Source organism: Drosophila gunungcola, chromosome 3R (assembly GCF_025200985.1).
Source record: "Drosophila gunungcola strain Sukarami chromosome 3R, Dgunungcola_SK_2, whole genome shotgun sequence".
NCBI lineage: Eukaryota > Metazoa > Arthropoda > Insecta > Diptera > Drosophilidae > Drosophila > Drosophila gunungcola.
In genome coordinates this window covers 5,307,583-5,332,503 of record NC_069139.1, presented here as the reverse complement: position 1 = coordinate 5,332,503, position 24,921 = coordinate 5,307,583, and the positions used below count along the sequence as shown (strand labels likewise).

General features: G+C 41.9%; 6 protein-coding genes across 8 annotated transcripts; 2 read left to right on the top strand and 4 right to left on the bottom strand.

The window, feature by feature from the left end:
• Positions 1 to 1,253: 1,253 nt before the first annotated feature.
• Positions 1,254 to 18,801, top strand: LOC128265481 (paired box pox-meso protein). Its single transcript, XM_053001547.1, has 2 exons — positions 1,254 to 1,908; positions 17,013 to 18,801. The coding sequence occupies exons 1-2, from the start codon at positions 1,899 to 1,901 to the stop codon at positions 18,134 to 18,136; spliced, it is 1,134 nt and encodes a 377-aa protein (XP_052857507.1). The 5' UTR covers positions 1,254 to 1,898; the 3' UTR covers positions 18,137 to 18,801.
• On the bottom strand, positions 11,824 to 12,540 carry LOC128266151 (uncharacterized). The gene is made up of 3 exons (XM_053002467.1): positions 12,399 to 12,540; positions 12,261 to 12,345; positions 11,824 to 12,205 (listed from the first exon to the last, which is right to left on the bottom strand). The coding sequence occupies exons 1-3, from the start codon at positions 12,498 to 12,500 to the stop codon at positions 11,964 to 11,966; spliced, it is 429 nt and encodes a 142-aa protein (XP_052858427.1). The 5' UTR covers positions 12,501 to 12,540; the 3' UTR covers positions 11,824 to 11,963.
• LOC128265172 (odorant receptor 85a) lies at positions 14,120 to 15,679 on the bottom strand. The gene is made up of 3 exons (XM_053001054.1): positions 14,667 to 15,679; positions 14,248 to 14,605; positions 14,120 to 14,194 (listed from the first exon to the last, which is right to left on the bottom strand). The coding sequence occupies exons 1-3, from the start codon at positions 15,425 to 15,427 to the stop codon at positions 14,120 to 14,122; spliced, it is 1,194 nt and encodes a 397-aa protein (XP_052857014.1). The 5' UTR covers positions 15,428 to 15,679.
• Positions 18,782 to 20,504, bottom strand: LOC128266133 (high affinity copper uptake protein 1). The gene is made up of 2 exons (XM_053002428.1): positions 20,292 to 20,504; positions 18,782 to 19,569 (listed from the first exon to the last, which is right to left on the bottom strand). Exons 1-2 carry the CDS (start codon positions 20,364 to 20,366, stop codon positions 19,105 to 19,107), a joined length of 540 nt encoding a protein of 179 aa, XP_052858388.1. The 5' UTR covers positions 20,367 to 20,504; the 3' UTR covers positions 18,782 to 19,104.
• LOC128265246 (4-hydroxybenzoate polyprenyltransferase, mitochondrial) lies at positions 19,944 to 23,326 on the top strand. Of its 3 annotated transcripts, XM_053001241.1 has the most exons (4): positions 19,944 to 20,233; positions 21,548 to 21,664; positions 21,725 to 22,723; positions 22,783 to 23,326. In XM_053001241.1, exons 3-4 carry the CDS (start codon positions 21,749 to 21,751, stop codon positions 22,981 to 22,983), a joined length of 1,176 nt encoding a protein of 391 aa, XP_052857201.1. In that variant the 5' UTR covers positions 19,944 to 20,233; positions 21,548 to 21,664; positions 21,725 to 21,748; the 3' UTR covers positions 22,984 to 23,326. The 3 variants fall into 3 exon arrangements, with proteins under 3 accessions (XP_052857201.1, XP_052857280.1, XP_052857124.1); XM_053001320.1 differs by lacking the exon at positions 19,944 to 20,233 and having other exon boundaries at positions 21,569 to 21,664; positions 21,729 to 22,723; XM_053001164.1 differs by lacking the exon at positions 19,944 to 20,233 and having other exon boundaries at positions 21,583 to 22,723.
• On the bottom strand, positions 23,260 to 24,912 carry LOC128265100 (eukaryotic initiation factor 4A-III). The gene is made up of 4 exons (XM_053000944.1): positions 24,653 to 24,912; positions 24,225 to 24,591; positions 23,978 to 24,169; positions 23,260 to 23,918 (listed from the first exon to the last, which is right to left on the bottom strand). Exons 1-4 carry the CDS (start codon positions 24,783 to 24,785, stop codon positions 23,411 to 23,413), a joined length of 1,200 nt encoding a protein of 399 aa, XP_052856904.1. The 5' UTR covers positions 24,786 to 24,912; the 3' UTR covers positions 23,260 to 23,410.
• Positions 24,913 to 24,921: the final 9 nt, after the last annotated feature.

The following is a 24,921-nucleotide window of genomic DNA, read 5'->3' as shown; positions in this document are numbered from 1 at the left end:
TTTCCTTTCCTCCTTTTTTTTCCTTTCCGCATGTGTGTGACACTAAGAAGTCATGACATCGCTCGCCCACCCTGCGTAACGCTACGGATACGCTTACTTGCTTCAGATTGGCCATTCAAGCATTGAGAAATTAACTCCGCCCGGTTGCGTGTGCTCACTCACTCGGTTCGAGTGTATTGGTATTGCAGCGTAGCTCTTTCTCGAGAGAGAAAGAGTTCGAATACTAATGCAGGGCCCAGGCTCATGGATACACCCACACATCCGCTCGTAGACTTACAGGGGCGGTAAAGGGTGAAAAAAGGAGAAAAGGGCGCAGATATCATCATTAATGATCATTATAGGCCCCCAACTCAAAATGTTATTTACAATTAATGAATATTACAGGATACATTTATTGATAAGATAACATTAATAATTTTCTCATGCTGGAATTCACTTTCTTTGTGGAAAATTTATTAAAAATCACTTGCAAAATATGACAGTATCTCAACAACTTCTCAGATTCACTACCTGATAAGTAAGGAGTTTAAAATCTCTTCTTAAATCTCAACAGATTTTATAAATAGCTTAAGACAGAAAAACTCAATTCTCGGTTAAAATTTTGTTAAAAAAAATTTTCAAAGATTTTTAATGTGAGGTTAAACAGTGGAAAGAGTCTTAAAATCATATTTCCCTCTTTTATCTTATTTAGTTTTAAAAAACATACCCAAGGACAAAACAATAAGAGTTTTTTTTAGTCATTTTTGTAATAACAATTGAATGTAATAAGAAATATTGATTAATTTTAAATTAAAAGAGCAAAGCAAGAACCTTAAATACTGCATCAAAAATGAAGTTTTTATTGAAAAAATGTATATTTTGCTTTTTGATTCATTTATATAATGTATTAAAAACCGATGTGTACTTATTTTTGGATTTTCCCTTTGTTTTTGATACCGCTCCTGGGCGACGAAAGACATTCTTCATTTTTATTATTTGTCCGCGGACCAGCAGCTCACACACACTATCTGACGAGCATCGCCATTAAAACCAACAAATACAGTCGATCGACCGCCCTCCCTCTCACGGATGTGTATGTGTAAATAAGAGCGAGAGAGGGCGAGAGATCTTGGGATGCTGCGTCGACGCGGTGGCTTCCACTTGAATATGGATGTGGATGTGAATGTGGATGTGGAGGTGGTTTTGCTTGTGTGCGTAGACGTGGATGGTGGGCGATCGTGATCACGATGGGCAGAGCAGCGGGCTGCGTTAGTCGCAGCAGACACGGGTGACGAGCAGCAACGATCGTTTTTGGAGAGCGCGCCAGGGTTTCCCGATCCTAAACCGTTCCAAGCCGATTCCAACCGATAGGTTACGATACGACCCGATTCGCTAGAGGAACAAAAGCCAGCGGAAGATCAAAAGGCGCGCGCACGGATCAGTGAATGCGGTTATATCGGTCCCAAATCCATCGATTTTTCGGTCGAGTTAAACTAAACCGATATAATACAAAATCCAAAAGCATAGCAAAACCCATTGTAGTGTCATTAAATCGTGTGTGCAGTTCCCGCTTCCCCAATAAGGTGTGATAAGTGCGTGATAATTTTCGAGGCAACCTAGCCAAGTGCGATCGTTTTGGCCCGAAAATGTGCTAATCAGATCTCAGTCTTGGTTCACGGCATCGCAGCCCAATGCTGCTCCGCACAACTGGCGCCAATTTGTATACAAATTTCATGCCTTAATTGAAACTCACATTATAGCCAAGTGCGAAAAGTTAACGACTAGGCAACCACCGACAATCGCCAGCATCACTTATCCATCACAGCGAATCCAACCAGAGAAAGTTTCACGGCGGAGTCGACAAACAGCGAACGACAATTGCAATTCTGGAGTTCTTCAATCAACTGTCCACGGGCGAAATGGACCCAGGTAGGTGCCAATCTCTACCCTTTCAAATTCTATACCCCCAAAACCACTTTTCACACGACTTTTTGTTGACTGACCGACATGTGTAAGGTGCCGACGGCAATGGATATGCCTAAAAAGTATTTCCCTTTATCAAAGATCCAAAATTTGGTATGAGTTTAATATTACAAAATTATTATAAATATTATATTACTAAAATTAGTTGACCCTTAAAGTTTATGATTACCTACAAATTTTGGTATTTATTGAACCGTACCAAAAAGGAACGTCTGTGACTAAAAACAATTTTTTACAATTTTACAATTAAATTTTAAAAGTTTGATAGTCCCATGAAAAAATAGACTATCACAGAACTTCTGTTTATACTGAGATATAATTTTTTGGGAATGAAAACAAAGCCGATCAAGGCAATCCATTTGTTCTTTTAAGATTGATTTAAGTAACAATTTTTCCGGTGCAATCAAATCCGTGACTGAAGTGTTTTGCCAACAAAGCGCTCTCGTCCGATTCTCCAAACAAGTCCTGATGGACCCAGTTAGCCTGTGCCGCAATCGCGAGGAGGTAAACACAGTCGCTCGATGGATGGCCCGACTTCTTTTTTTTTGGGCCGGGCTAAGAGGCAGGTGTTTGCTTTTGTTTTTCGTTTTAAAAGGCTGCCGTCGCTTTCCGCATGATCGACAACCTCGCGGTAGCCGCGGCACTTGTTTGACTTTCGATGATGTCGCCGACATCCGTGCCCAAACCCATAACCAAAACCCCAATCCAAAACCCCAATCCAAACCCAAAACTCCGGACCCATGCCTCCTAATTTAACTAATGATCGTTGTAATGTTTGTGCCTTTGTCGTGCGGTCTTCACTTTTGGGCCCAAGTGTCCGTGTCTCTGTTTGTCCATGTGCTTTGGGCCAAAAACAAAAGCCGAGTGCAAGACACTGCCTTACGGCCGAAAACTCCGAGCATAAGAGTGTAAAGATTTGCCCTGTTGTCGGCAGTCGGATCCATTGACAAACATCTGCGCAATTGAATAATTTGGCATGCGTCGATTTACTTTTAAACATTTTCAATTGGTTGGATCATCTTTCGAAATAATTTTCTAATGGCTTTCTTTGAGTTTTTGAGTGTCATAATTTACAGTTTTACAAATTGTAAAATAAAACAAGAAAGAAAGCAAACTTCGGCAAGCCGAAGTTCATATACCCTTGCAGCTATTGCAAGAATTAAACATTTTTGAAAACATTAAAATTATGATTTACTTTCGTATATGTTTAAAAACATTGAAGCTATGATGATTTGCAGCTCAATTATTTGATAGTTATTTTATATATTTTTATTATTTCTAAGGGAGCTATATGATATAGACGTCCGATTTTGATAAAATTTAAACCATAATTCTGAAATATTTAACCATTGCTATATGTCGAAGAACTAAACAAAAAATTAAAAAACAGAAAAGTTATAATTTTTTTCATTTATTTTTCCGATTGTTCCTATGAGAGCTATATGATATAGTCGTCCGACTTTGATGAAATTTAATCCGTAAATCGGAAATATTTAACCATTACTAAATGTCGAAGAACTAAACAAAAAAATAAAAAACAGAAAAGTTATAATTTTTTTTCATTTATTTTTCCGATTGTTCCTATGGGAGCTATATGCTATAGTCGTCCGATCCGGCTCGTTCCGACTTATATACTACCTGCAATAGAAAGACAACTTTTGGGAAAGTTTCATGCAGATAGCTTTAAAACTGAGAGACTAGTTTGCATATAAACGGACGGACAGACGGACAGACGGACAGACGGACATGGCTAGATCGACTCTACTAGTGATGCTGATCAAGAATATATATACTTTATAGGGTCGGAAACGTCTCCTTCACTGCGTTGCAAACTTCTGACTGAAATTATAATACCCTCTGCAAGGGTATAAAAACTGAACAATACAAATTTATTCAATGAGTCAGAATGTTAAGCGGTCTTCTTAAAATAGATTTCTAACTTTACTTTTTTGCAGAGCAAACAAAAATTTTTCAGCTATTAAGACTTCTTTAGTCAAGGATAGTATAAAATATAAATATTAATTACAAATTATTTTAATAATCTTTTTTATCTCTATGTCTCTCAGAAATTTAAAGTGTTTATTTGTTTGTGGTAAACCCCGATATTGCAAAGTATCAAAAAGGTTTTAAATCAAGGATATATGATTTTTTCCACTTGGCCGGGCAGAAAAGAGGGAAGAAGTCGGCTAAGAGATCCCGCACTGTGGTCCATTAATGACTTGCTTTCGATGTTTTGACATTCTGTTTGTACGACAGCCAGCATTGTTTGCTCGGTCGCAGACGTCGGAAAAGATATAGACGCCGAGAGGCCCACACCATGCAGACCTATACCCATATCCATACCCATACCCATACCCATACCCAGAGTCTGGCTCTGGACCAGAGATGCAGAAATGCGTGACTAACGGCCACCGGTAGCCATCTACTTCGGTAGCTAAACATGAAAAGCCCACCAGACGCGGCCGCAAGTGCAAGATGTTAAAATCACGGAAAGGGGCAGTAAAACAAAAGGCGCAGACGATGTCGATGACGCTGGCCACGAAAGGCAGGCAAACACACTTGAGATCCGAGGAGGAAAACGTCGCGTCAATGTGTACACGCCTTAATGGAAGAGTCTATATAGTGGGTATATGTATAGTAGGTGCCCAGGAGTAGGAACGTGGTGATCATAAAGCCCGACTTGCAGCTTCCTCCCGTTGATACCGATGATTGCAGCCCGGGCTTGGGTTTGGCAAAACGCTTCACTGCCATGTCTTGATTGTGTGGCGTCGTTTCCCCTGAGTTCTTTAATTAAATCACATCCCCAGCCGCTGGTGCGGAACTTTCATTAAGCGCATTTCAAGTCATTTTTGGGTATTACGGGCTCTCTGGCAGCTTTTGTTAATCGGGTTACATGAAAAATATTTATTCAATTTTAAATTTTTCAGATAGCATTACTCATGGCAACTAAGGTTCATAATTATTACTTTTAGAGGTTTTTTATTTTGAAAATATGTTTTTGGGTTTTAGAGAAATATATATAGATTCAAAACATTTGTTACAAATTAGAAATCTCATTCAAACAACCAAAATTTCATATATATTAAGCTGAAATTTTCTAGGAAGAGATTTCTTAAGCATCAGGGATATAATCAAAGTTTTTGGACATTCTGCTATACTTTGGAGCAAGAGGTTGTAGATCAGTTGACATTTTCTCCCCTTCTTACATTGGATATCTCCCTACGGATCCAACCTCTGACATCTGACAAGTGTTCTTCATGTTGTTGAGGATAAACTCAGCTCATTACCATAAATTTAATGAGTTTCTAATCGTTAGGGGGCACGTGTTTGAGCCAGTTCATTCCGGGATAATGAATGCGATGGCATCAATAAGCTGGCGGCTAACATCTGGTCCTAACCCCTAACCTATGACCCTTACCCCTTGATGGTCTGTGTCAAGTCCCATGGGTGCGATGGCGACCCGAAACCGGAACTGCCACCCAGGAATTTCAACTCCATTTCCCTGTTTTGGAGTCAGCTACTTAGAGTTCTAATAACAGTGCTGTAAGCTTGGCGATTTTTTAGCCAGGTCTAGCATAAACTATAGGAACATGTTTAATGTGCGGATGGAATTTAGTTTAAATAATTTTGGTTATAGCTGTTAGTATTTCTATTTATGATTTTTTTACATTCGATTTTGAAATATGGATTCTATCTTTGTATATTTTTTAAGCCAAGATATTTACATGGTTTTTAGCTATTTTTAAATAGTAGCTCCCTTAGCTACTTTCTGTAGTCCCTAGAGGGCAGCTCTGGCCAGGATTCGGGAGTGGGCGAGCTGGGGAACACATGGTTAGATTTATATGCCTGTTGTGGCTGTCAGCGACGGGCGTTGCACATTGCTCGAGTGCCGGCGAACCCGAACTGCGGCCGAGTTGTCGGTTCTAGTACATTGCCAATGATTGGTCGGATGCGTTGGATCTCTGGTTCTTTTACTTGGATCTCTTAGACGCGATCGGAACTCTGGCCATGGTTTTCGCATCGACATCGAGCACATTTCGGCTACGCACTACGCATTGTGCGCATTCCTGGTACGCGTAATTGAAGTTGCCGCGGCATGTCTTCTTTGGTTTTCGGCTGGGTCGCACCCCTTTCGAGTTTCCCCGGGAGCGGAGCTAGAGCCGTCATATTTCCTAGCCCAACCTATCCTACTCCAGGGCCCCCATCTCCCAAGGGGGCGGGTTAAAGGAGCGAGTGCGTCGCTATCTGGCGTGATTTATGCACTCATTAATTTCTGTTGACAGACAATGCTGTTGACGCCGCAGGAATCTATTTAGCTTTATTTACTCTTGATTCCCACTTGCTGGGGCGCCTATTTTATGGGCTTAATTTATAATTCAAGGCGCTTGCACTTGATCTGAAATCGAAAATATGACACAGCAGCAGATGGGAATTTTTGGGGAGTCTAGATTTAGAGAAATTAAACAAGATTCTAGAGCAAATTAGACGAAATTAATAAGAATGTTATTTAAGTATTAAACTGGGAATTTACAATTGTAATGTTAAATTTCACAGTTTAACAAAACAATTAATGTTCTATGTCAGTGGAGAAAGTTATAAAAATCAACCTCAAATGATTCGAGATTTCTTCATTCCGTTAAATACATAATCGATCGATGCTAAAAAAACAAAAAGCAATTCCAGTCCCGACTCTTTTCCATTGATAACACTTCGGTTTGAACTCTGCAGATTAAGATGGAAAATGGCATTGCCAGCAGATCAAAGTGACAGACGGACGGTGGCTTCCTCTTTCTCTTGGCCCGGCGACTCGACTCTGTGAAATTCACTGATAAATAAATGCGATTGTGCGGCAAATTGTGCAACGCTCCGAATGCAAAATTGTCGACAAGCTCTTGTAGTTAGTATACCACAGAACACAAAAAAAAAAACAAAAATCGAAGTGAAAAGTAAACTATTTATAAGTCGATGAAAAGACCGCAACAATGTGAATGTGGGCAACGACAACTAACTAAATATTCACAATGTGAGCAGTGAAAAAGGGGCGTACCACATGGCGTATACGCGACGCGCTGGCTGAGCCTCAGCTCAAGTCAACTGAGTTGTTAAATTAATTTTTTCTGCATGCCGAATGCATATAAATTTGTATAAGATGCAAGAAAATAAGCATATGAAGGCACCTCTCCACCGCGACGGCGCTCCGTCAATCAACCTGAAGACCCCCAGTTCCGAAGGAGAAGGAACCGCTTGCCAAGACCCAAAGATTTATGGGACAACACGCAGTCGAAAATGCACTCGCACATATTGTATAGTTATGAGAAGGGAAATCCAATTTGCCATGCACTTTTATACCCTTTCAATAAGTAAAGTTCTTAGGATTTCAACGGTTCATTTTTGTAAGGCACATTTACACACTAATAAAATTTGTATTTGATTTCTTTAGAAAATGCGTTTTATTATAATATTACATATTTTTCAACTTGTAGAATGTTAAAGTACCCAAACCTTTATAAAAATATTCTCCCATTAAAGTGCAATTAATCGTCGGTCTTCATATTTATTGTCTTTTTGGGGATGTCTTTTTGATGTGATCAAATCAAACACCAAACAAGAAGCTCCACAAAAAAAATTGCCCTCAATATCAAAAATATCATTTCATGCCAAATTTATATTCAATTCGGGCCCAACGAACTAAAAATAATTATGTATTCAAATTGGCAGCCATTTTGGTATTTTGGTATTTTGTTATTTATTTTATTTGTTTGCAGTTAATGTTGTGGATATTCAGACAATTACTCAAAGTTTTCTGCGATTTAATACAATTTAGTGGACCATTTTCGTAGAACGCATCGCTTCGTGTGAAAACGTGTTAATTAACGGCCCGCTTATTAATTAAAATAAAATTTGAATGGCATTTTGATTTTCTCAAATAAAAGTCTCATAGGCGTGATATGTATTATTGTCATAATCGGAGCAAGCTGAAATTTCGCCTATGCAATCAAACCAAATGCTATAAGTCTTACAAAGTATTTTTATGATCGCATAAACAAAATGTCTTATCAGCTTGAAATGCTTGAATTTGTTAAATTCAATTAGGCAGAAAATAAGTTCATTGCCTCTCGACATTTGACATCGAAAATGTTCTCAGCGTTCAAGTTTTTGAAATAATCGCCAAGTCAATTGGATGCCTTGTTGGAGTTGAATCAAAGTATTTTTTTATTGCAATATTAGTTGCAACTTATCAACGAGACAAGACAAATAGGAAGAACGTTGTGGATTATCGCATCAGTATATATTTTTTTCCATGCTGATAAGATAAGAACAAATGATTTACTTATATATTCATGTGACAGTCTTTTAATAATTATTTACATGGAGCTTACAATAAAATGTATCATTAAGACTCAAGACCCATTCTGTATATAAATATATTTAAAAATAGTTTATTTGAAAATTTTTATTGTTTTTAAAGCCGTAAAACTGAAGTGCAACTTTTTAATTAAAATAGTATTATAAGTTTTTAAATTGTTTTTGATTTACCAAAAGCTATACTGTACATGCTCATACCTATTCTCATACAGACGTTATTTCCGACCACTCCGTCCATTTTGTTTAGCGAAATATTATTTTTAATTAGTTCTAGTTAGTTAACATTCGTTAATTGCTCCTGTAATTGGATTTACGCGCATCAGTGAGTTTCGTGAATACTTTAATGATATTTTAATAAATTATAAAAAACTTAAGCTGCAATATGTGCAACTTTAATTGCCGGCGGCAAAACTTGACGAAAGGCAAGCGTTGAAAAATTTCCAAGAACAAGAGCCAGAAATAAAAAAAAAAACTCTCACAAACATACGGACATTAAAGCCGACATTTCTTTCTGGATTGCGTTTGTAATTTGCTGATCGTTGGCGGAGTTCCAGTTGAAACAGTGGTGGCCATTGTATTCGGCAATTTCCCAGAATTTATGAATTATAATTTTGCCATATAGACAATTTTAATTGAGCTTTTTATGGCATTTTGCAAGCGGGAAAAAGGCTCCAAAAACGGGAGCTGCACAGTGAACAATAATATCAGAGATTAAAATCGACCAGTTTCGCTGTAATTATATATTTTTAAAAATTACAATGATCTTTGATTAATTAATATCTATGCTTTGTAATTGGATGCATTAAATTGAAATTTAACTCTAATCTTATTTAACTAAAAAATCTCTTTTAGAGAATATAACATTTATTTTTTCTATGTGTAAGTTTTCGGATCTAGAGCCGACTGAACAAAAGTGTAGGATTTCAAAGCAAACACAGCCATTTGTAAGCCATTTGTACCGAAACACACAGATACAGAAGCGTCGGCTACCGAATCCGTTTCCAATTTCCGCCGGGGATGCCAAAGGACTAAGAGCTCGAGTCCAGAGACGAAAATCCATGGTCAAATATTTACTGATCAGGCAAAAGCAGTCTCCTCCACCTCCGTCTCCATTTCGTTCGAGAGTTTATGATTTTTTAAGCTGTTTGCCCGACCTCTTCACAATTCCATAGCTGTTTGCCTTTCATTAACAGAAGCTGCTCAGATCGGTACGGATCCGATTGGATCGAATCGTATCGAATGAGACCCCGATTTCAGTTTGTTTGCCTTGATTAAGTCGGTGACTAGCGGAAAGTCGAGGAGCCGGAGAGCCAGGACGGATCCTTATTAGAGCTAAAGTAGCCCAGTCAACTTGATCGCCAGCAGCAGGCGTAACTTAAAATTAAATAAACAAAATCTACCTCTTAGCATTCGAAGGTTCTCCCGGAGGCAAACAAACAAGCCAAACAAACTCGAAACGCGACGGCGACCTGGGTAGCACCTAACACACTGCTCCTCTGATCGTGACCGACACTGCTCTTGCCCATCTTACCCATCTTATCCATTTACCCCGTATACCCACCTCCATCTCCATCTCCACTGCCACTTCGGTGGCATGTTTGCACCTTTAATAAGACCAACAATCAGTGCCGACGCGTCGCCCAAGTAGCCGTGCAGAGGGTCAACGAAATGTTGCACTTGTGATCCCTCGAAAAGGGGTTTGAAGTTCTGGCCAAATTGAATTGGAACTCAAGCCACACTGAGAACAATAATTCAAAGAAAAGAATATATCCATACTCTTATTTATCATTACTGTCTTTTTATGAGAGGATCCGTTCTCCATGAAATTAAAGTATTTCCCGAAATGAAACAAAACAAATTAAACAACAGTCGAACTGCCATAACCTTCCATTATCTTCCACCAAAAAAAGTTTAATGTATATGGATACATCAATTATAAAATTGTTTTTTTTAAATCTTTATAAGAAACATTTTTGAAGTATTCAGATTTTAAATTAGTTTCCACTATTTAACTGTGTCAATCATCGAGTGAATTTTCGATCAGTACCTGATGTTTCTTTCCTCGACATGGCTCATAACTGTCGTGGTCAACATACATCGTTGATTAAATTTGCTTTGGGCACTGGGCACGTTGCAAAATGTTTGCTCTTGACTCATCCCATCAGTCGGCTCAAAGGGGGAATCGACATGCTGCTCTAATAGGAATTACGTGACTAATTTGCATGTGGCGGGAAGCATTTAATTCTGGCCGGATGTCGATTGGCTGCCATAAATCGCAAGTGAGAAACTCACTCACTGCTTTGAAGATGACTGCTGAGGGCGAGGCAAGTCGAATCTATATCGCAGAGAATATTTTCCAATCGGGCAGCAAACCGATAGTCGGTTCAATCATTTTCCAATTTCTCGGTCAGGCGGAGGTTTGATTCTTATCTTATACGGTGGCATAACTCACATATCATAATTAAACCCCAAGTGCTCAACTTTGGCTGCCATTAATCTTTGGTAATTGCCCAAAATTGATGTCATGCGTATTTGAAAAGCCATTAAAACGATGCAGCTATCTTCAATAGATCCGAACAAGAAAACAAACATCCAGCTAAGATCTTCGTCAGCGACAACTAGAAAGTATTTGTTGAGACAAATTTATGGACGCTTAGCGCAAAAGTCAAGCACTCGGAGATAATGTTCTCGGAGCAACCAACAAATTGCAGCCATCATTGAACATTCTTTGAATTTTTACCCCGTCGAAAAAAAATCGAAAGAAAAATCTGAAGGCATCGGAAGATGCCTGAATTTATTTAAGTAATCTGAGTTATGTTAAAAAAAAGTATTCAATAGCTTAAAACCTTGGGAACACCTTCGAAATAAATAAAACTTCTATAAATTACAGAAAATAGATTAAGATTTCTCTTATATAAAATATTAGTAAGGTCACTAGTAATATAAAATGACTTGCTTACCTTACAGGGAAATTATATCAACAACAATTGTACTTAAAATTTGGTTTAATGTGAAGTACCTATATATCAGGGCTAAAAATAATATTTATTTATAATATTTACAGGAAAAATTTTATATAGACGCTGTAAGAGTATCAACCCCAGTTGAGGAAGCGTATTTGTTGTTTCCATGATCTTTGACTCCACTTCTTGCCTCCCTGGCTGGCGCTGGATATTGTGGGCCCTTTCTGTTTGTTACTCAATTCGTAAATAATTAACGATCACGAGATTACAAATGTCAAACAGAATGTCGAGCTGGGAAAGGCACCCTCCCTGTCGAGGCTCCTTACGCCGCCACAAATGTTCAAAGACGGAACACAAAAAACCACCGACTTGGTCCCCGGATGGATGTGAACCATTCCAATCCCAATCCCCAGCCACCCCACTCAATGCGTGTGGGTCTGTGGCGAGTGCCAGCCGATCTGTTGTGACTTATGTCAAGACAATTGCGCTACAACATTTTGAAAATTCAAAGTGTCAGGAACAGAGAACCGCACAGATTTACGGCTCAAAAGCCAGTTTTATTCTAGGTAGGCTGTTAGCCCACAGTCAAAATGATCGTATACCAAATCCCATTTAAAAGCTACAGTTGGAGGAGTGTTATAAAGTAGTGGTTCCATGTATCAGGGTGAATCCTTAGCCGACAGGAGCATCTGTTGGAGCGGGTGGCATTGGTTGTACTGGTGCTGTAGTTACAGCAGGAGGTGCGGTTATGGCAGGTGCCGAAGTTGCAGGAGGAGCAGTAACAGCTGGATTTGATCCTGGAGGAGTCACCGGGGGCGCTGTAGGGGGTCCTGGAGCTGGTGGAGCTGCAGGTCCTCCACCTGCCGTAGCATTGGGAGCAGATTGAACTACAACCGTGCAATTGCGACAAATCACTGAAAACAAAATCATTAATAAGGCCACTGAAATTCAAAAGTCGTCCCAACTCACAGTAACTTTCAGTGTCGACGTCATCATCAGTATCACTATCATAGACAATATCCTCCAGGAAGGTCCACCAGTCAGAGTCCCGCTTCTAAAAACGATAGCTAACGGCTGTAGATGTTTTAAACAGTCCAATCGAATTACCGTCCTGACAGCAGTTCCCTCCAAAGACCTAGCCTCAATACTCAGAATATTAAATACCAGGCAGCAGCCCACTGCGATCAATATATTCCTTCTGGCCGACATCTCAACTCAGACTGACTAGAGTACCTGAGAAACCCGCTTATATAGAACCTAAAACTAAATATTTTGTAATATTTGGTGTCATTTAGTGATGTATGGGAATTTTGTGAGGTATGTTAGACAAGTACATAACATTTTTAAAGCATTGAGACATAATTTATTTGACTGACATTTGTAGGGATTTAAAATTTAAAAATTTAATTTTTAAGATGTATTTACAAAGCATTAAACTTTACATATTATTCGATATAAAATCAAGAGGGTAAAAAATCAGTTATAAAGGTTTCTGAAAGTATGCAGTGCAACTAAATAACATTTTCTGTTTTTTACTTAACTCATTTTTGTATTTTAAAACGCTACTGATTTTTGTGACATCCTCTTTTAAATTGAATTAAAAAGGGTTAGAACAGTTTTGTCAATTTATTTCAACAAACTAAACCTTTCTTTACGGTGACAACTAGTTACCAAACAGTATCGCCTGGTCGAACCCCCATGATATCTGTGCAGTGCTTCCATCTATTACGATCACCTTTAAAGTGGGGAGATACCCATGTCGATGCCGTCTAGTTCGAACAGTTTTTCATATTTATGCAGCTGCACGTTCGCTTTTTGTCTGGGGCCCAAAACGACCCCAAATGCAAGTGCTGGCAATGATCGAACTGCAATTGACAAGTGCGCAAATCCATAACCATAAACTATGTACACGAAATTCGACACTGGCCGGGATCATTTTCTGGGGAACGGTGGATATGGATGTGGATGTGCATGTGGATGGATTGGGATGGTGATGGGTGGTGATGACGAAGTCGGGCAACAAGTGGGATGGTAATGCGATATCCGACCAGCGGGAAAACGAGCTTGTAAGTCGCGAAATGCCCTGCTATAGAGGTCGATATACTGCGTCTCCATGGTGATTATCGCTCCTTTGTCCGGTTCCTTCCTGATTTCTTGAGATCGCTGGCACGAGTAACCCGGGAGCTCTATTGTCGGTTTTATGGCGCTGCACTCTCCACTCCAGTACGTGTTGCACTTGGATTTGCCGCTATGGAACACGATTCGAAATTAGAAGACGGCGCAGATGTGCAGCAGTGCCTCCAACTACTCAACTGCCCAACTGGCCAACTGCCCATTATTGTAATGGACCGAACGGCACTTCCAGACGGAGGACGGAGCGAGAGGTCCAATGGCAGGTGCCAAGAATGGAGACTCCAGATGAGGGGGTTCCCCATTACCACCGACTAACGGCTAGCCATAATAATACAACATGAGTTGTTCTTTGTTTGCTAAATAAGTTACGAAATTACCAATCCTTACAAGTTGGGTCAATTCGTACAATATTCATTTTACAATAATTTGAGTTCCAGCATAGAACATCATTTTCGGGTATTTCATTATAATAATAATATTATTTATAAATATTTTCTTTTATAGCGTACTTGGATCAATGGGTATAAGTGATTCATAATAATAAAACTTCAATGTTTAAGATTTGTTAAAGCAAACTACTTAAGCATTTATTAAAAATATCAGTTTAATAACATTTTAAAATCGTTTTACTGTGTCCGAATTGCAACCACAGTTTTTTGTGCTGGGTGAGAACTATTTTTAATAAAATTTCCATACTACTCCCTTCTCAATTTCTCTGCCAAGTCCATCTGATTCACAATGGTTACCACGGAGAAAGCAAACTTGGCCAACTGAAATTATTTCTCTTTAAACACTGAATAATCCACATGATTTAATATCTTACCTTAAGGTTTGTTCTTATGCAAATTGTAAAAATTCCGCCCGCATTGAACAGAATCGGCTTCTGGGCATTATAAATGAAGTAGAGCATGGTGGTCCTATATCGACGGTCTGCCCCGATCCAATTGGAATGAAACAAGGTATTGGTTATGGTTTCGCAGTCGTGGGTTAATAGCTCGCAAACATAGCAGCAGGGAAAGGTTTGACAAATGATTGCATTGATATAGGCGGCCGAGGCTAAGCGTTCCATTGTGGTGGTATAAAACTGCAGCGAAACTACACAGAAACCCAAAAGAAGACCGACGGATAGTAGCTGTATAAACAGTGAGGCCGAGATCACCGGACGCAGGGTGTTGCCAAGTCTGTTTGGTAAAGATAGTAGTTTATTATTTTGTCTATCGGTTGGGTCAGCACCTTTCTTACTCGACTATTAGCTTATGATCCTTGATACAATCCGTCAGCTCCACATAATGCTGTTCATCTTGTTTGCCCGGATCGGATCGAAGATCAATGATTCGCTGTCTCAAAAGTTCAGTGTGTGCTCGCAATGTGACCACAAAAAGTACCGGATAGACGTCCAAAATGAGGTTTCCAAAAACAACCCAGCCGATTGTGCCTGTTTCCATTGCAATGGCCAAATATAAATGTTCCGCGGGGCTAATCACTGGATTATACAGACAGAATGGAGTCTTTCCAGCGACTACAGCTCCTAGTACGGTCATGGTTAGGAAGCCGATATAAACAAAATGGTATATAATGACGATTTTGTTACACAATGCAGCGGAGCGATGCACTTGAAGCTTCTCCTCCATTTTGGTGCAACGCGTGTCCATTACATCCATAATCTTCAAAGCCTTGGCGAATCGAGCGCGCAGAAAGAATACTTTAATGATCTTGATCATAAAGGCACTGGTGTTAACCGGAGCCTGAATATAGGTGAACAGCTCGGTGGTCGTAAAGTTCTTGAACTCCTTTATTCCGGCCATTAAAAGTGCGTAGGGCACGTAGACAAATATGAGCAAAGCAAGTATTAGGGCCCAAAGATTACAAAGCCACCAGAATGGCGTCGTTCTGGGCACCACTCTCCATCCTATTTGTTTTCTGGCTCTGTTCACATAGACTAGCGAGTCACGGGATCGAAATAAAGCGCCAACGTTCGGCTCTTGGATATACTTGAAAATCATTTTCGATTTAAACTTTGCACTTGAACTCTGTCGTTTAGCGACTGAAGACAGTTTTTCAAAAAGCTGTATTTATACGAATTGTTTAATTGCTTAATAGCGAGTTAGATATTCATAAACCATAGGGTTATGCCAATAGCGAATAAGAAATTTGCAGGAAAATTGCAGACAGTTTTTTCTGGGGGCGTGTCTGCAAGTGGAAATGTCTCACTTTGCGTTGAATAATTGATTGTTTAAACAGGTTGTTGTCACCATGTGCCTTTCACAGCGATTTTTAATTGCATTGTTTATGGTCTTGTGAAGGATAAACTCTTTAGTAGTAAAAGCCTTTAAAACTGGGAACTAAAATCCAATCTTAGAGCAAATAAGAATAGAATGGAGCGATGTGCACCTATCCTTAGGTGGATTTCTATGCGCCAAGGGGAAGTCTTTGCGTCATCGCTCAAAGTGCATTTCCGCACGTTCCGGGCATTCAAATTGTGTTTTCCCAGTCACAATCTGCGGCAAGATGCCCGGGGCACCCACATCCGCAGTTCTGAGAAGCAAATGGTAGCGATTTTCAGCCGAACAAACGATCTGGTGCTTTCACTTGCCGATCCTCCACCAGAACCCCTTTTCTGGCCTCTCACTCGGGCTCACTCATTTGCCACCGAAACTAATTAGACGCAAATGTGCTTTTGTTCGGTTCCCATTTCCATTCCCAGGCCGCTGCCTCTTTGTTTGTACCCTGTACTGGGAATCGGGAATGGCTTTCGGATGATACTGTTTGTGACTTACGGGAAAAAGATAATATATTTCTAGGGGTATTTTTTTTATCAATTTTTCAGGAATATTAAAAAACAATGGTTATCTAATATTACAACTTTGAAAAATATAGTGGGCTGCAAAGGAAATCACATGGTTTTTTAAATCACTTTTAAAGGCGTCTAAAAGTATACAATACTAAATAAACAATTCGTTTTTAGTCCGGAAGTCTGTTTTTTTTTAAGAGTAGAAAAATTAAAAGTTTATGGTTATTTTGTAAAACACAATGTTCCTAGATTAAGCAACTTATGTTACATTGAAATCTTATATAAATTACAAAATATGTACACAATTACATACGAATCTGATGGATTTATTCAAAAAGACCTCATTTAAACTTTCCATTGCATACTTTTAGGCAACAATGGTTGTGGTTTCTCTGGTCTACTCTTACTTTCGCAAACACTTTTACACTTTTGTGATATAAACAGGAAAATCTAAACCTAACGTAAAATTTACATTTAAAGTAGTTTTAAGGGACTTTTTGTTTCCTAAAAAGTGCTTAAAAGGCGACGTGAACGTCTTCTCCTTGTTTTATTTATTTAAAGTTTATTTATAGTTTTATACAATAGCAAATATACATTATTTAAAAGCTTAAGTGACTTCTGTAGCCCTGCCCATATTTTCGTATACCTGCATAAATTACTTTAATTTATTTACAGGTATTTTTTTTTCTTCTATTTGCTAAAGAGTACTCCCATGTCGGTGTGACCTCCTTCTCCTTTTGTTTGGTTTTTTTATCACCACTTTGGCTAATTCCGAACCCGTTTCCCTGCCGTTTCAGAGTCGCAGTGTCCGCAGTACGGCGAGGTGAACCAGCTGGGCGGCGTCTTCGTCAACGGTCGACCGCTGCCGAATGCGACCAGGATGCGGATCGTGGAGCTGGCCCGTCTGGGCATCCGACCCTGCGACATATCCCGCCAGCTGCGCGTGAGCCACGGCTGCGTGTCCAAGATCCTGGCCAGGTACCACGAAACGGGCTCCATACTGCCCGGGGCCATAGGGGGCTCCAAGCCGCGGGTGACCACGCCCAAGGTGGTCAACTACATCAGAGAGCTGAAGCAGCGCGATCCGGGCATCTTTGCCTGGGAGATCCGTGACCGCCTGCTCAGCGAGGGCATCTGCGACAAGACGAACGTGCCCAGTGTGAGCTCCATCTCGCGGATCCTGCGCAACAAGCTGGGCAGTCTGGGCGGTGGTCACCAGCATGGACCACCTGGAGCGGTGATGGGCAGTGGCAGCAGCAGTGGCGGCGGCAGTGTCTCCAGCAATGGAGGTCAGAACAACGGAGGTGCTGCCAATAACAATATCAACTTGGGAAATCTGGCGAATGCCGGCGGTGGACCACACCATCCGCACCACCACCATCATCATCATCACCAGACGGCGGCAGCGGCGGCGGCCAGTGCCCATCATGTCCACGCCCATGCCCATGCCCACGCCCACCTGTACAACTCGATTTACCAGCCGTACAGCGCTGCGGCAGCCTACAGCATGAAGGCCGTGTCCTGCGGCAGTCCCTCGCCGCCGCAGGGAGCAGGGGGTGGTGGCCAGGGATCAGGGCCCCATCCGCACCAGCTCAGGAGTGTGGCCGCCGCCGCAGCAGCCGCCCACTGGCCCTCCTCCCACTCGGTCAGCGACATTCTGGCCCACCACCAGGCGGTGGCGTTGCGGGCCAGCTGCCAAGTGGGCGGCATGGTGGGTGGTGGCATGGGCAGCACGGTGTCCCCGCTGCCCATGACCCCATCCCCTGTGGCGGGTACGGCCGGCGGTCAGACCCTGCTCGACTGCGAGGGCGGAGCCGGACAGCAGTCGCCGTACAACTACTACATGTACTTCCAGAACGGCGGAATGCATCACCATCATCACCACGGCGGAATGATGGCCGCCGGAGCCACTGGGTTATGAGTGCATGGCTCTACTAGCAGGGGTTGGTTACGGGTTTAGCTACTCTTTCGATCGCGGTGGTTCAGTCTAGGTTACTCTAGTGTAGTCTAAGCACTATGGTCATCATATCATGGCACTCATTTATCACCCAAAATAGTCAACGATTATAGTACTTCTGTTTAGTTTTCAGTTTCCTGGAAATTCTTTTTGACTAAGCAGCTTGCAAATATTGGAATGCGTCTAGGCAAAGGCAAATAGATAAAACGTTGTGAAATATGTCTCAAAGATTATTTAAACAAGCTCAAGGTTTGTCTAGTTACACAAAACAAAATCGTTATAAAATAGCTTAACGAAAATGTTGAAAGAAAAGTGAGTAGCTTTAAAATGTTAACTACAGTGTACGAAAAAAGAAAGCAAACTTAATTTGTTGTTGTTAATTTAACATTATAAAGTATAAATATTATTACTACTATTGTGTGATAAGTGAATGCCATGATCTAAGCCATATTTATGTGAGTTGTGGACTGCTAGGACTCAGAACTGGCACTGTCCGCATTTTTACAACGAATTTCATGTAATCCAGGAGATTTATCTTTGCGTTCTCTTTTTTTATGTTTCATATTGGATTGTTTTCGCTTTGAGCTGGAGTTGAAAAGATCAAGTTAATTAAAAAATAAACCTTTATTGTAAAATGGAATGTATTGAGTGGTATGCCAATCGATTTAGATGCATACGTGTTGTATAGGTTCTCGTTCTCATCACTACTATTTGTACAATATGCTCATATTAAGTAAACTAGTTGACTAATTTATGCTACGATTACATCAATTATGATTAAACCAAGTGTAACTATCGAATAAAAATGTATTTTTAGACAATGTGTGTGATTACTTGGGGACGGGACTGTTCGATGTGTGGGCCCAAACTGACAAGGGCTTTGGTGTCTAACAACTGGTAGGTATAACAACGAAGTATGGGACATCCTAGACCTAAGGACAGCACTCGCTATCGTCGGGATTCTTTTTGTTCCAGCCAAAGACGAAGTAGCCCAGGCCCAGGCCCAGGATCACGGCCAGGCAGAGCCAGTAGTTGAATGTCATGAAGATCAGCATGAGCAGGTAGGAGATGACTATCTGCAGGAGATTCAGCAGCGACTGGAAGATGTGCGATGAGGCGAACAGGCGCTGCCAGTAGGTCTGCTCCCTGGGCTCCGCCAACGGAGTCTCAGAGCAACATCCTCCGGCCGCCGGCACCTCGTTCTTCCGGCGCTGCTCCGCCGCCAGTCGCTCGCTCTGCCTTCGGGCCTCCCTTCGAGCCAGCTGCTGGCGCAGGAACTTGAGGGCCTCGTACAGGAAGGACACCAGGAAGATGGCCAGGGCGGAGAGGACGAACTCCGTCACCGTGGACGCCACCCAGCCGCGCCACAAAATGCGCTCGCAGTGGCCAGCATGGAACTGTAGGAAATATATGAAAAGGATTTGTTAAAAAATTTCATTTTATCAATTATGTGTACTTTTAAAGCTTAGATAAATACAATAACTATTTCAATTACTTTAAAATGGAGTTACATTTTAGAGAAACTAACATATACATATGTTGAGATATTAAATGGACAAAGGTAGCCATGAAAATTAAAGTTTAAAAAAATAATTTTTTTCATTTTTAATCTAACGTTTAAATAATCACAATAATCTCCCTAAATCAAGCACAATTCAAACCAATATATATTTATTCGTAGATAAGTGTTTGATATGGAGAATAAATATTTTAAACTTTTAAAATTTAAAACAAATTTTAAATTACACATTTAAGAGTAAAAGTAACTTTTATGTTCTACGATCTAACGTTCAAATCAACACTGTATTCCCTCTAAATCCAACGTAACACCCTGTATAAGCATATTCAATTTGTATTTGTTGAGAGCGACTAAAAGAGAGGCAGAGAGCGAATAAATCATTCCGGCGCTAGTCACATAAATTAGTATACAGCCTGGGGAGTGACTAGCCAGAGAATTAAAATTTCATGTCGGACGAGATACTTGCTCTCCGGCTCTGAATCCGAATCTCATTCAGCCGAACTGGATGAGTGACTTTAAAAATTACAGCGTTTAGCATATAGGTAAGTGATTTCATATTCATCATTTGAGGCCGTGGGGGTTGTGTAACTCAGTACTTACCACCATGATCATGGGACAGGATTTCTCCGTGCTGGTGGAGTCATCCGGAGAGCCGTGGTCGTGATCGTGATCCATCTGGGCTTGTTTATTAAAAACAGACTTTGTTAAACAAAAGACGTGGAAAACCCGACTGCTGATCGGGGAAACACACAGTGATAACAACTAGAGCTGCTGAGGGGCTGAGAGCAGAGCGTTGACTGCTTGAAGCCCACTGCTCGCGAGTGGTTTTTTAAAGAAAATCGACCCTAATCCCGCCGACGAGGCGATAGGCAAGTGCGCTTATCTATGAGAAATGGGAAAGGTGCGTTATCAACCAGTAGCGCCGATACCAACGATTGTGGCCCCAGAAAATGTATAGCCATGTTAATAAACGTAAATGCATTCAAATCTTACAGATACTACTATCTAATGCACATCTTTATCTACAATATTTACATATCTCTGGAGATAAAATTCATCCTTGATCTCTAATCTTTCCATAGGCTTGCAATTCAATTTATGGTCCAATGCCAAAGGTTCAATGATCGATTTGAGTGCAGAATTTATTGCAATCCAGCTAATCAACAATGTGCTATATAAATCCCCCTGAAATTGTTGCTGTAATACATGGTGTTGAAAATTTTCCATTCTTTCTTTTCTTCGAGTACGGTTTTATGGTACTAGCCGTATCATTCATACATAGGTACATAGCCGCCGGAGCGATAGCAACCGCCGGGCGGAGGTTTGCCGGAGGTCTGCCTTAGTCCACTTGGCTTTCCTAGAGTGCTATTTCTAACTGGCCTATTTCTAACTGGGCTCGAATGCCGCCGAAACCGATGGCCGTGTGCAAATCTTCTGCGGCCGTGTGCAAATAGTCTACGGACATTCCTGCGCCGTGTGCCTACTTCGAAAAATTGGTAACGGGCGCAAAACATTAACGATATTGCAGAGGGGTAAGTGGTTGGGTTACTAGTTGAATTTGAAAGCTTTTCGTTGACCCTATTTGGCGGGGAAACTGTGTGACTTGCAGTTATGTCTTTGTTTTTGATTTGCAAAAAGAAATTTATTGTGCAATTGTTAATCCGCTTTGTAGCTTTGATTAATTAATTCATTAGGTTAAATCCAGCATTGAACTAACATCAATTTCCAGACATAAATTTGGATCTCTAAACATTCTACTTATATTATTAAACTTATGGCACTCAACTTTAAAGATCACAACTATTTTAACATTATAAATACATTTTAAATTTAAATTAACGCGCGCTTTTTTGTAGTGCTACCAGCAACGCACGTTTTTCCAACGATCCGGTAACACTGTATCTACCTTTCGCCTGGGTGGCAGCCATGTGACATTCCCAGCCAAAGTTCCACCAAATATCTTGCCATTTTTCGTGAGTTTTTATTAAGAAACTCCATCGCATATTGTGTGATTAAATGCTGTAACCATTCAGGTAGTATTTGCAAGTTGATTTGCAATGTTTGCGCTACGACACCTGCGACTGCAGAGCTCGCGCCACTTTCGCAGCTCTTATGCGGCGGCGGCAACAACAAAACACATGCTGCCCCGGCTGCCAGCGCGTGTTCTGATTGGAGATTTGAGCCACTGGGACAGGCGGCAGATGCAGGATTTAAGCTCCAGCTCCAGGAGTTCGAGTACCGCCACTGAGCCCGTCAAGCCCCGAACGCCGGTGGAGGAACTGCTGGCCGCCGCCAAACCCTATGCCCAACTAATGCGAATCGACCGGCCCATTGGAACTTACCTGCTTTTCTGGCCCTGCGCCTGGAGCATAGCCCTCAGCGCGGATGCGGGCTGCTGGCCGGATCTCACCATGCTGGGCTTGTTCGGCACTGGGGCACTGATCATGCGCGGCGCCGGGTGCACCATCAACGATCTCTGGGACAAGGACATCGATGCCAAGGTGGAACGAACCAGGATGCGACCCTTGGCCTCCGGACAGATCAGCCAGTTCGATGCAATTGTCTTCCTCTCCGCGCAGCTCAGTCTGGGTCTTCTAGTCCTGGTCCAGCTCAACTGGCAGTCCATATTGTTGGGAGCCAGTTCGCTTGGCCTGGTGATCACCTATCCGCTGATGAAGCGGGTCACCTACTGGCCCCAGCTGGTCCTGGGCATGGCCTTCAACTGGGGCGCCCTGCTGGGCTGGTGCGCCACCCAGGGCAGTGTCAACCTGGCCGCCTGTCTGCCGCTCTACCTCTCCGGCGTTTGCTGGACCATCGTATATGATACAATATACGCCCACCAGGACAAGTTGGATGATTTACAGATTGGGGTGAAGTCCACGGCCTTGAGATTTGGCGAGAACACCAAGGCTTGGCTGTCTGGTTTCACGGCAGCCATGCTGACGGGTTTGTCCGCCGCTGGCTGGGCCTGTGATCAAACGGTGCCCTATTACGCGGCTGTGGGAATCGTTGGTGCTCATCTAGTGCAGCAGGTAAGCGTCTTTAAAATGCCATTCCATAAGTAACTTACTCAAATTCCTCTTAATTTCAGATCTACTCCCTTAACATTAACAACCCGAGCGACTGTGCCAAGAAGTTCCTATCGAATCATCAAGTAGGACTCATTCTCTTTCTAGGCATTGTTCTGGGAACACTCCTGAAATCGAACGAGTCCAAAAAAAAGCACCAAGCCACACTGACACCAAGCTCCTATGTCCCCACGCTGCCCCAACAGCCAGAGGTTATAAGCTGAGATAATCCAGCCCAGTAGAACTTGTAGTGTTAGTTAATGTTTATAGCGCGCTTTTTTGTTCGCCAAAACCAAAGTCTTTAGGTATCTGATTAGGTAAAACCGTGTATATAGGCTTGTGACCACTTTTTAGTTTATTTGCAATATTTTAAATCTTAAAAAAATTGCTAACTCACTTGAACAATAATTAAAAGTTAATTATAAGTGCCCGCCTTGACGTAATGACTTACGTAAATCACCCGTCCCCTGAGTCCCCTTTTACTTTTCAAAACAAACTGGTTTCTGTATTAATTTCTTATGTGTTATTTATTATTATACAGATTTTGGTTGTCTATTGAAAGCCAAATACTCTTCAAATGTATTTACTCCATTCGTTTGTTGTTACGGCTAGGAAAAGGTGCGTTATATAAAAGTAAGATAGAATTGTATTTTAGATCAAGTCGGCCACGTTCATGGGCATTTCGTCGATTTGTGTAGAGTAGTACTGTTCAATATCGCGCAGGATGCGGATATCATCCGATTTGACGAAGTTGATGGCAACACCCTTGCGTCCAAAACGACCCGATCGACCGATGCGGTGAATGTACAGCTCACGATTGTTGGGCAAATCGTAGTTGATGACCAGCGAGACTTGCTGCACGTCAATACCGCGAGCCCACACATCCGTGGTGATGAGGACGCGCGATTGTCCAGCTCGGAACTCCTTCATGATCTCGTCACGCTCCTTTTGCGGCATGTCGCCGTGCATGGAGCTCACTGTAAAGTTGGCCTCTCGCATCTTCTCCGTCAGCCAGTCGACCTTGCGCTTCGTGTTGCAGAAGATGACGGCCTGGGTGATGGTCAGCGTGTCGTACAGATCGCACAGGGTGTCGAATTTCCACTCCTCGCGCTCCACCGCCACGAAGAACTGTTTGATGCCCTCCAGCGTCAACTCATCGCTGTTAGGGAATAGGCATTATTAATAACTAAGTACATATACTAAGAGCAGTCAACTCACCGCTTCACCAAGATGCGAATGGGATCCGTCATGAATTTGGAGGTCATTTCGAGTATCTCATGGGGCAAGGTGGCGGAGATGAGCACCACCTGAGTGGCAGGTGGCAAATAACGATACACATCGTATATTTGTTCCTTGAATCCCTTGTTCAACATCTCATCCGCTTCGTCGAGCACAAGCATCTTGATGGCCCTTTAACATAACACATAATTAGCAGGTTTTTTAGATAGGTTAACCCAAATCCCACCTTGTTCGCAGCACCCGCCGCTTGATCATGTCGAACACTCGTCCTGGGGTCCCGCTCACAATGTGCTGGCCGTAGTCCAGTTTGCGGATGTCCTCGCCCAGGTTTGTGCCACCAATGCACACATGGCACTGGACGTTCATCATGTCTCCGAGGGCCAGGATGACCTTCTGGATCTGGACAGCCAACTCACGGGTGGGGGAGAGGCACAGGACCTGCGTTTCCCGCAACGTGGTGTCCAGGCTCTGCAGGATGGAGATGGAGAAGGTGGCCGTTTTGCCCGTGCCCGATTGTGCCTGTGCAATCACATCCCGTCCCTTGACGATGGGTTTGATGCTCCTCTGCTGAATGGCCGAGGGTTTCTCGAAGCCTTAAAAGATTCCAGACATAGGTAAGCCCAAGAACGTCAACGAGGTATACACACCACTCACCATACGCGTAGATGCCGCGTAGCAGCTCCTCTTTCAGATTCATGGCATTGAAGGTGGGAATCACTTCCACATCCTCGCTCGTCTCGAACTCCACGTTCGATAGGTCCTCGGCCTGGGCATTCTTGCGCGCCATTTTCACTGCTTACTTTTGCTCGGATTGGGCAATATTTAATAAATATTTACTAACTTTTCGGCTATTTTTTCAACTTTCACGAAATGCGGTTAGGGATGGTGAAGGGACAAGCGCAGAGTTGACTTGGCATCGATTG

Coding starts and splice junctions, on each gene's coding strand:
- LOC128266151 (XM_053002467.1), bottom strand. CDS start 12,500: ATGTCGGCCAGAAGGAATATATTGATCGCAGTGGGCTGCTGCCTGGTA. Junction 12,346..12,398: donor AGGGAACTGCTGTCAGGACG/GTAATTCGATTG, acceptor TATCGTTTTTAG/AAGCGGGACTCTGACTGGTG. Junction 12,206..12,260: donor CGTCGACACTGAAAGTTACT/GTGAGTTGGGAC, acceptor TTTTGTTTTCAG/TGATTTGTCGCAATTGCACG.
- LOC128265172 (XM_053001054.1), bottom strand. CDS start 15,427: ATGATTTTCAAGTATATCCAAGAGCCGAACGTTGGCGCTTTATTTCGA. Junction 14,606..14,666: donor GATCATAAGCTAATAGTCGA/GTAAGAAAGGTG, acceptor TTTACCAAACAG/ACTTGGCAACACCCTGCGTC. Junction 14,195..14,247: donor GCATAAGAACAAACCTTAAG/GTAAGATATTAA, acceptor AAATAATTTCAG/TTGGCCAAGTTTGCTTTCTC.
- LOC128266133 (XM_053002428.1), bottom strand. CDS start 20,366: ATGGATCACGATCACGACCACGGCTCTCCGGATGACTCCACCAGCACG. Junction 19,570..20,291: donor CCTGTCCCATGATCATGGTG/GTAAGTACTGAG, acceptor TATTTCCTACAG/TTCCATGCTGGCCACTGCGA.
- LOC128265246 (XM_053001241.1), top strand. CDS start 21,749: ATGTTTGCGCTACGACACCTGCGACTGCAGAGCTCGCGCCACTTTCGC. Junction 22,724..22,782: donor GTGCTCATCTAGTGCAGCAG/GTAAGCGTCTTT, acceptor TCTTAATTTCAG/ATCTACTCCCTTAACATTAA.
- LOC128265100 (XM_053000944.1), bottom strand. CDS start 24,785: ATGGCGCGCAAGAATGCCCAGGCCGAGGACCTATCGAACGTGGAGTTC. Junction 24,592..24,652: donor ACGCGGCATCTACGCGTATG/GTGAGTGGTGTG, acceptor GAATCTTTTAAG/GCTTCGAGAAACCCTCGGCC. Junction 23,919..23,977: donor ATTCGCATCTTGGTGAAGCG/GTGAGTTGACTG, acceptor ATTCCCTAACAG/CGATGAGTTGACGCTGGAGG.